At 39.6% G+C, this 10,077-nt stretch overlaps 1 protein-coding gene across 1 annotated transcript; it reads right to left on the reverse strand.

Annotated features, from left to right (window-relative positions):
- Nucleotides 1-7,239: 7,239 nt before the first annotated feature.
- On the reverse strand, nucleotides 7,240-8,897 carry LOC309975285 (G protein pathway suppressor 2-like). The gene is given in 2 exon segments (XM_082860296.1): nucleotides 7,240-7,637; nucleotides 7,640-8,897. Coding segments are annotated over 2 exon segments (948 nt in total). The 5' UTR covers nucleotides 8,301-8,897; the 3' UTR covers nucleotides 7,240-7,350.
- Between the last annotated feature and the right edge of the window lie 1,180 nt (nucleotides 8,898-10,077).

Below are 10,077 nucleotides of genomic sequence, written 5' to 3' on the forward strand. Positions count from 1 at the left end.
TCTGTTTGTCTGGGTTAATTTGATTTCAAAAGTAGAGAGAGAGAAGGCAAGCAGTCTGAGTATCTACCTAAATGCTAAAATGAGGAGGGCCATTCCTGAAAACCAATCTTCTCAATAAGAACTCTGAGTTCAGGAGGTCCCCAACTCTACCCTCAGGTTCAGTAATTTAGTAGAAGGACCCCAAATTTAGCAAAGCTGTTATACTCACAGTTATAGTTTATTATAGTGAAATTATACAGATTGAAATCAGCAATGGGAAAAGGCATTTAGTGCAGAGTACATGAGAGACCAGGTGTGAAGCCTACTGGAGTCATGTGGACAACACTTATTTCTCCCAGTAACAGCATGTGACAATATGCATGGAATGAACCCAGGAAGCTCACATGAGCCTTGGGGATTTTTATTGGGATTTGGCCACATAGACAAGATTGATCTTCCATGTGGCTGACCTTACCATCCAGCTCTCCCAGAGCTCAAGCTGATACTATGTGGTCCAAGGCCATCACCATAAATCATATTATTAGTATAAACTATATGGAGTAGCCCATAGTCCCCAGGTAAACAAATACACTCTTTTCAGCAGGATACTTCAGGGCTTAGAGGTTATCTCTCAGTAGCTAAGGGCAAAGGGTCAAACTTTTCTTTGGGCAAGGTTAATCCTTTACTGCACAGAGCCTTAATGCTCCTAGACAGATTACTCAGCTTCTCTAAAGAGCAGCTCTTTAGTTCATCCTGGGGACAAACATACACCCATACATGCAAGAAGGAGTATAACCATTTAGGCTCTGCTCTCCTCGTTGTTATGACTTTCCTTTTCTTTCTGCTACAAGCCTGGAGGTCCCCTGCAGGCTCCACCTGCATCATTCCTTTAGTATACTGTGCACTGATTCTATTTCTGTTTAGTTTGTCTATCAGTATGGTGTCATGCACCTTCCATATTTAGGAAGTACATCAACTTACCTGGTACTCTAATGATCTTTCTTGCCTCATCTGCACTTTTATGAATGTATTCCCTTTTGAAATTTACCATGATTTCAATAGGGTTTAGAAAGAATTTGAGATAAATATACTCAGAGCTCAGGTCATCGTGCCAAACTGGGAGCTCAAACATGAATTTTTGCATACATACTAACTTTGGAACAGTTTTTAAAAAATAACTTGTTCCAAAACACTTTACTTCTTGAAACTGCATTTCTGCCTTGTGTGTGTGTGTGTGCATGTGTGTGTGTGTGTGTGTGTGTGTGTGTGTGTGTGTGTGTGTGTGTTGGGGGAGGAGGTGGGGGGCTGCCATGTAAGTGAAAGCCTGTGTAAGCAGCACCCTATGAGGCCTTACTGAAACAGACTTTCCCCCACGCCCCTACCCATCCTTTGCCTGCCTCTTGTTTGTAGAAAAGCTTTAGTCCCCCAGGCCTCTCCTGAGTCACAAAAGCCTGGGTCACGAATTAATGATTAAAAGAATGTGAACATGTAGTAACAAAAAATAGCAGTTGGGCCAGAAGAACTGGTAGCAGTTTGAATAATAGATCAGCCATATTGCAGTCACAGAATCTTTGGTTCCTCCCTGAAGGACATAGATAACAGTGTCTTATGCACATTTCTGCGTTGTTCTGCAGATACTAAACTCCCCACCAAATGGAAGAAGTTAACTACATGATGACCATGAGCATGTAGCCCCCAGACTTGTTGGAACCAGAGGCTGATGATTGAGAGTCCTGGAGCACCACACTGTTATATCACTACCAACCAATTAGAAGAAAGTGACACACCCTGTAGCACTCCCTTCAAATTTGCCTTTAAAAACTCTTCCCTGAAATCCATCAGAGTTTGGGTCTTTTGAGCACGAGCTGCCCATTCTCCTTGCTTGGCCCTTATGATAAACCTTTCTCTGCTCCAAAGTCTGATGTTTCAGTTTTTTTGGCCTCACTGTGCATTGGACATGTGAACTTGGGTTCAATAACACCTATGTGAAGTCACGTCATGGAATCCTGCTAAGATCTTCCAGGTTCTGGTACATCATCATGGTGGATATAAGGTTCTTTAGCAGATTAAATATGGCCACAAATTATTTGACACTCCTCTCATTGAGAGAGAAGTCTATGTCCTCTTCCCTTGAATCTTGGCATATTTTGACCAATAAAATATGGTGGAATTGTTGCCATGCTAATTTCCTAGTCCAGGCCTTAACATACTGGCAGTTTCCCCATGCTGTGTTTTAGAAATGTTCGGTCTTATAGAAGCAAGCCATTGCATAGGATTACTACCCTAAGAATATGATGCTGTGTGGAAGCCCATGCCAGCCAAGGTTGCATGGAAAAAAAAAAAAAAAAAAGAAGAGAGATGTCCATTCAATTCCAGCTGTTCCAACCATGCTAGTTAATGTATAAGGCATGTGAGTGAAGAAGCCTCCTGAGACATTCCATCCCCAGAAAATGCAATATGGAGAAGAACCAAAGAAACTAGTTGACAGCCAGAACTGAAGCTCCAGAAATGTGACCCTAATCCAACTCTCTCAGCAAGCAACTTTCAGCCATTTAAGTCATGTCAGCTGAGGTCCTAGTTATCTTGGAGCAGAGGCAAGCTATCTTCTCTATGCTCTACTCAACCTCCTGACCCACACAATTGTGAGCATGATAAAATATTTGTCTTTTTACTCCAAACAGATTTGAGGTGGTTTGTTATGCACCGATAGATAACTAGAACAGGTTCTGTAAGCTAGGGTTTTTCTTTTTTGACTAAACTATTAGTGATATAAAGCTAACTATTTCCATTGCTCCCCACCTTCCCTTTCTGGAGAAGAGTACTGGAGGTCAGAGCTAAGGAAGGCATTTTCCAAATATAAGACTTTATTCCTTTTCATTCATTGAAGCTTATTAACTTTGTAGTCTAATAGATAGTTCATGTTATAAGATTTATATTTAGTTTATCAATCAATGGATTAGGATATTACTTCATTTATAACATGTTAAATGATGCATAAATGTAATACAATACAAATGAAACATGATAAACTGTAGAAATGTATATACAAATTTGATTCAATATGTTCGCAGTTTCTTTTGCCCTCTGTCCGTGTGATTGCCTTTGCATAATCCATGTCTCTAATTATCTTTTCTCCTGCTTTGCATATAAATAGCTAATTAGGTAGTGTTCCTGTCAGCTATGAAGTATATAGTATCCAAAGACATACTCCTTTAGAAATTTAATTTGGGAGAACAGATTGTGCTAACCAATTGAAACACAAGATTCAAGTCTGGCGAATCATTTGATGATTTAATTTGAAGTCAGAAATGTCACATATGAATCAAAATATTGGTCCAAGAAATGTACTTATTTTGAAAAATTCTACTTTGTGCTTAAGATTTTCCATTTCTTCTTCCTGCTTTATATGAATTCAATGTGTGGTAACATAAGCAATGACATTAAAGTTAAATTTCTTTTCCTTAAAAGAATGGAATTTAAGAAAACTACCAAGTGGAGGAAAAAGGGGAGAACTAAAGCTTACTCCTGAGGTGTAAGGATCATCAGGCTTTTTATTTGTCAGTAGTATCATAAGCACTTATAATATGTGGAGCTTTCACTGAATTCAGTTTTTTTATAGACACCACTCCATCCAATAATTAGTAATTTTAAGAAATAATTGCCAAATATTGTGTACCCAGTGCTAGGGGTAGAAGAGAATGTCAGGCTATTAGTAAACTCTGTCAGAAACACTGTGATGGAAATACCAAGATCTCTAAAAATAAGAATACATGCTGTCTTTCCTTGTGGAAAGGACTGGAGTGAGATTCTTCAATGAAAGTGAATAGCTTGGACACCAGCTGTATCTTGTTCATATGCAGGGGTACTAGTTGTATTCTTGGCTGAAAATACCAGAAGCTTAATTTGGTTTATTTAGGCAGAAGAGGGATTTATAAGAAGGGTTTGTGGGAAGTGCTGATATTGGAAGTTTTGTGCATGCAGCTTAAGTAGGAACCAGGAGAGGTCAAGCACAGCCAAGCTCCAAGTCTGCTCAGGAAGCTGATCCAGGAACTGTCACCACTGGTCATGCATTTCCCACTATCAAAATTGACTGCCCTGAACACTCATTGCCATATTCTTGACTGTGTGGATGAATTCCACTTGACCTTGAGCCTTTGCATCACTACTTCACTCTTCAAAGTCCCTGGTGAGAGTGTCTGAAAGGCTGTACATATCATTTGACCAAATTCTAGATACCAGGCAAGGAGAGAATCTATTTCTCTTCAGATTTCTTAGTGGGGAGGCAGGAAATTCCCCAGCTATTAGAAGTCCTCAACTCCATAAACAGAGTTCAAGCAGGGGTCCTGGGCACTCAGCTTTAATGAGCCCTATATAGTACTTGGTCAAGAGTGAGCCCCCAAATTGAGACCTCAGCCCCCATCACTTCTACCCTTATTGTCTAAGGTCAAGAGTAACACTTGGCTTCCCCTAGGATAACTCCATTCCATCATCTTGGTTGAGAGGGGGGTGCACCAAGCTCCAAGTACATTTTCTTCATCTCTGACAGGCACTGGGACTAACATCCCACTCTCTCAGACACTCAGCCCAATATTGGCAGGGATCATGAGAGAGCCCCACAACCGCCATTCCCATCTCCCTACAGTTTTACCCTCATTAACACCATCTTCCTTGAGAATACCAGAAATCGTGTAATTTTGCTCTTTCTCCTTTATTGCCATTTTATGTTATCACAGCCTCAGACACCTTATCTCCTATGCTTAGAACTATATATGATCTGTACATTTCCTTGTCATCCATCTTCCACTCATCCTCAACTCCTCAGCTTCTCCACTGAGACCAATGGAATTCACTATTTATCACCAGTGAACTCCTCTATGTCTTCAATCTCTTCCTTGATTGGCCCCTGTCTCTTCTTGTGCCATCATAAACCTGGAACTTTCCTGGGGTATTGCTTTCCCTGCAGCACTCCTAAGTGGTAGTTGTTTATTTCCATCTATTTTATTTCTTTCCCTTTTACCACTGAGCCTAGAGGTCTGTCATTCCAGACCTCTCTTCCTCTTTTTTCCTTACAAACATTCAGCTTAAAATCTCAAACCTTTTAGATTATGTTACCCATTATTTCTCATTATTGGTATAATTTACCTACCTCCTCTCCTTGACCTATCATAATTCTTATTGATTTCAGTATGTACATAGGTAACATTTGCAATGTTAATACTTCTCAGTTACTTGATCTCCTATTTTCTGATTATCTTGTCCACCATTCTACCTAAGTCACACCCAGATCTTATCATTACTCCAAATTTCAACCAATACGTAATTTCAATTTTTTACACAACCTCACTTTTCAACTCACTTTTCTATTTTTTTAAATTTATTTTTTAATTTAATTTTTATTTTATATTGGGGTATAGTTGATTTACAATGTTGTGTTAGTTTCAGGTGTACAGCAAAGTGATTCAGTTATACATATACATATATCCATTCTTTTTCAGATTCTTTTCCCATGTATGCTGTTACAGAATATTAAGTAGAGTTCCCTGTGCTACACAGTAGGTCTTCGCTGATTATATCTATTTTATATATAGTAACATGTATATCCTTCTATTACTCCAATTTCAACAATCCCTTTACTCAAATGAGACCTCCAATCTATTTGTCTTGATACCTTTTCTGTTCTCCAGTGTATTTCTTGATGTCCTTTTTTCTCTCCTTATCCAACTTCAATTCTGTGGCCAATTATTTTATTAACTTGTTTAAATGTATTATTTACTCCATTGCCCTTATTCTCAATTTTACAATTCACTTGACAAAATCACAACTCAGGTAAATCCAGCTCTCTTCCAACTCTGCACCTGTATCAATGCAAATAAGTATGGCTTCTTAAAAGAACTAAAGCATGCTGATGGACCGCATTTTAAATTTATGACCACAGTGCCAGGTGTGCTCTTAATGCTGCTGCACAATCATAAAATATCTCCCTGGTCCATTCACTTTGCAGTGCTTTAGAAGTTCATTCACATCTTGGTTTTCCTCCTCAAACCACCCATTACTACTCCACCAGCCATATTCTCTAGCACTTGTTTATTCTTAGACTGATGTTGTTATTTTTAATAGTTGATATAGCAATAGGTCATACTGATTTTTTTAAAAAAATATATTTTCTACTTGATTATTTCTGGCATATACCTATATACCAGTTTATTTTTCTTATTCTTTTTTAACTCAACTGCTTTACTACATTGTCTATATCTCTAATAGCTATTTTGTGGACTATTTGGAAATTTATAGAAAAATATCACATACAAATGTGAGTTAAATCCTTTTCTTTTCAATATTATAAATCCAATTTTTTTTTTTTTGTAGTGGTTTGGTTGCAATGTTCCAAAAGATTTTGCTATTTGTTGTAAGTTAAGTTCTGGTTAGTTAAGGAATTTTCTATCTATTCCTAGGTTGATAACTTTTTTTAACAGAAAAAAATCATATCTAAGAGCACACATTTAAAAAGCTAACTGGAAGTTTAATGCACACGACAGGGATTTTTCTGCTTGTGGGCTCAGCTTTAGAATGTTGACACTGGAAGTTGTCCATTTTCTACAGAATCACCAAATACCTTTATGCTAAGTTGTTTTTTCCTAAGGCTATTCAAATGGGGTGGGCAAAATCAATAATTGATCTGCATCTGTGATGTAAATGCCCAGTTGCTGGCATTTTCTATGTGATAGAGAAGTTGAAATCTAACTGCATATTATATATACTTATGCTTAATCTCCAATTTTCAAGTTTTCTTAGAGTCCTGAGTTTTTGCTAATAAATTTCCCTCAGAATAAACCTCTGATTTTGTACCTAAAGAGAGAACCAGGGTAATAGCTGGCTGAAGTGAGAGGGTTAGACTGTTGTATACTGACTTCTAAATGAGCCCTTATGATTTCAGCCTGTCACCACTTTTCAGCCTTCTTCTATACAGAATTTCTGAATTCTGAAATATGGAATTTTTTCAAGGCTACTACTGTAAGTTCTTTTCTTTGTATATCCTCCACAGCATGTACTCTAGTCTGTGAATTCCTCTACCACTGTAAATGTTCCTATTCCTTTATTTGCTTTTAACCTTTAAAAATTTTGTTAAATTCTCCAATATGTAGATGCACCTATTTCCACTCTCTTTTCCTTGTGTACTGATGATGCCTTTTATTTTTATTTATTACAATCTTAGTGAGTTCTCTGGAGAAATGAGAGACACAGCATGTTTGGTCAGTCTGCTTTTTTTTTTTTTCAGTGGCAGGTAGATTTTATTGGCCTGGGATTAGGACACACCAGGGATCCTCCCCCACGGCAGGGGCTGGAGGCAAGGTTGAAGATCAAATCTGATGGTCACTTGTGGTAGAATCGCGGGTTCTGTCTGTGCTGGATGAAGGGGAGCCAAGGGCCAGGCTGACTGGTGGTTGCAAAGCCCGACTTTCCTGCTGGTTGCATCTGCACAGGGTGCTGGGGTGAGGCCAGGAGTCCAGGGGCTGGATTCAGAGCTTGGGGATGCATGGGGCGCAGGGAGGATGAGTCAGAGAAGCCTGTCTGTTGGTTAGCGTGTTCCATTTGTTTTTGCAAGGACGGGGCACCACCAGGCTGGAGGAACCCTGTCTGGGTAGGCTGAAAGTGGCTGGCACGGCATAGGGCTGAGGCTGCGGCTGAGACAGGTACTGTACTCTGAGCTGCTGACTAGGACTGTAGGCAGGCTGTGTGGGTCCATAGTGAGGTGGGGGCTGAGCAGTCCCATAGGCGCCGCCCGGGGTTCCTTGGAATTGCCCATGCTCTGGGGTCCCTGCGAAAGCAGCTGCTGAGCCTACGTAGTGCCGGGTTGTAAGCACTTGGGGTCCAAACATCTGTTTGGCTCTGTCTGCTGCCATGAGGGTGCCTGGGCGATTGTGTCCTCCAGGGCTCCCCTGCATGCTGAGGAGGTGAGTTCCAGTGTGAACGGTCAAGCCTTGCTGGTATGTCAGAGTGGTCAGGTCACTCTGCTCTTTTCGCCTCCGTTTTTCCTCCTCATGTAAAACTTTCTTGAGCTGCAGGAAAAGCTGATGTTTCTCTTCCTGTAGGGCTAAAAGCTTCTGCAACTTCAGGATTTGTTCCTTGGTTTCCTCTAGTGACATTCTCTCTTCCATCTCCTTTTTCTTCCTTCTTTCCTGCTCTTCCTTCATCTTCTGTTCCCTCATCTTGTCCACCTCTTCCTCCTCCTGTCTCTTGCGCTCCCGCTCCATCATGATGTGCCGGTGCAACGCCCTGGCCATGGCTTTGGAAAGCTTGGGGCTCTCCAGCAGCGCAGGCATGGTGCTGCCGGGGGCGCTCGGGCTGTGGGCGCCCGGCTCTGTTGCTGGCTGCCAGACCTTGGCCCGGGCCTACGGGGAGGCGGGCGCTCAGGGGGAGTGCCCCGGGCCGGGCGGAAGCCGCCCGCCCGCCGCCCCGGTCAAGTAAGTGCCCACTGCCCGGCCCGGCCCTCAGCGCGGCTCCTTCGCGTGCGCGGCTGTCTGCTGTTTTAAACTGAATTTTTTTCCATTTTATAAATTTCATAACTGAACTATCTATATAGTTTAGAGTTCATTATGTATTATGTATTTTACTATTAATATGTTCTTTTGTTCTTTCTTGGACTCAGTCTTTTTTTTTTCTGGAGCACATATTTTAATAATTAATCAAGAAGAAGGAATTAATTTTAAGCCTCCTCTTTTTTTGAACTTCTGAAAATGTATTTCTTTTGCTTTTACATTTGAATATAATTTGGATAAGTTCAAAATATTTTTCTTAAATACATTGTAGGCATCTTGGAATGTTTTCTAGAATACTGGAAATTTTAATTTTTCTCTCAGCTTATGGAATTTTCCATTTGTTGTTGAGAAGTAACAAATGTCACCACAATGTTACTGTCTTCTTCAATAATAATTTAAGCTTTCACTGACTCTATATGAGAACTCAAAACTTTCTTCAGATTAGGGATTTTAAAAAATTATATTTCCTTATTATTTCTTTGACTCTCTCTTATCCATCAATCTCTTACATCTATTCTCTACATCTCTTAACTTTCAAAAAATAAATATACTATTTCTTTCTTACTTTTCTTTTGTCTTGTGTTTTGAGAAAATTCCTGCCTTGACTTTGTCATTAATTTGATTTTTCACCAGGAGCCATTCTACTATTTGACCTTCAGATAAGTTCCCAACTGCCTCTCTGCCTCCCCACCAACCTTATGACTTATCAATTTCATCATAAAAAATTTCTCCAAAACTTAGTGAAAGTAAAGTAGTAAAGTAAAGTATCTTATAGTTTCTGAGTGTCTGGAGTCCAGCTAAGGATTAAGTGTATTTCTCTACTTCAAGGCTTCTCACAAGATTCCAATCAAGATTTTGCCCAGGGATGAAGTCTCATCTGAAGATTTGATTGAGGGAATATCTACTTTCAAGTTCACTCATGTGATTGTTGGCAATATGCAATTTTTCAGGGCTGTTGGACAAAGGGACTCAGTTTCTTACTAATCATTGCCTGTAGGACTCCCTCAGTTCATTGTTATGGGGGCTTCTCCTTATGTCAGCTCACAATGTGGCAGCTGACTTCCATCTGAGTGAGCAAGCATGAGAACAAAAGGATAGACAGATGGAAACCATAGTCTCCTTGCAACTTAATCTTTGAAATGCTATCCATCAATTTTGCCATATTCTATGTGTTAGAAGAAAATCACTAGCTCCAACCCATATACAAAGATTAAGAATTAAGACATGAATACCAGAAGGTAGGGCTTGCTTGTAGCCATCTTGAAGTTTACCTACCAAGCACCCTCTACCCATTACATTGGTTTTAATAGCTAAAAATTCTCATTGCTTTTTAAATAGTGATGAGTTAATTTTTAATAAATATTAAATCCTTCTGAATCTTTGGGAGGATGCTAATTATAATTAATTTTAACATCTCTTCTGATTCCTGCAACAACCGTTTTGTTCAGTGGTTAGTTCTTCTGGTTGTTTTGTCTGTTGATGATTATTGTACACCTTCACACATTTATAATTAAAAGGCTACTTTGATCAGTATTGAATGTACTCAACATGAGAAAAATCT

The sequence above is a fragment of the Leucopleurus acutus genome, assembly GCF_964270905.1.
Source record: "Leucopleurus acutus genome assembly, chromosome: 19".
In the NCBI taxonomy this organism is placed as follows: Eukaryota; Metazoa; Chordata; class Mammalia; order Artiodactyla; family Delphinidae; genus Leucopleurus; species Leucopleurus acutus.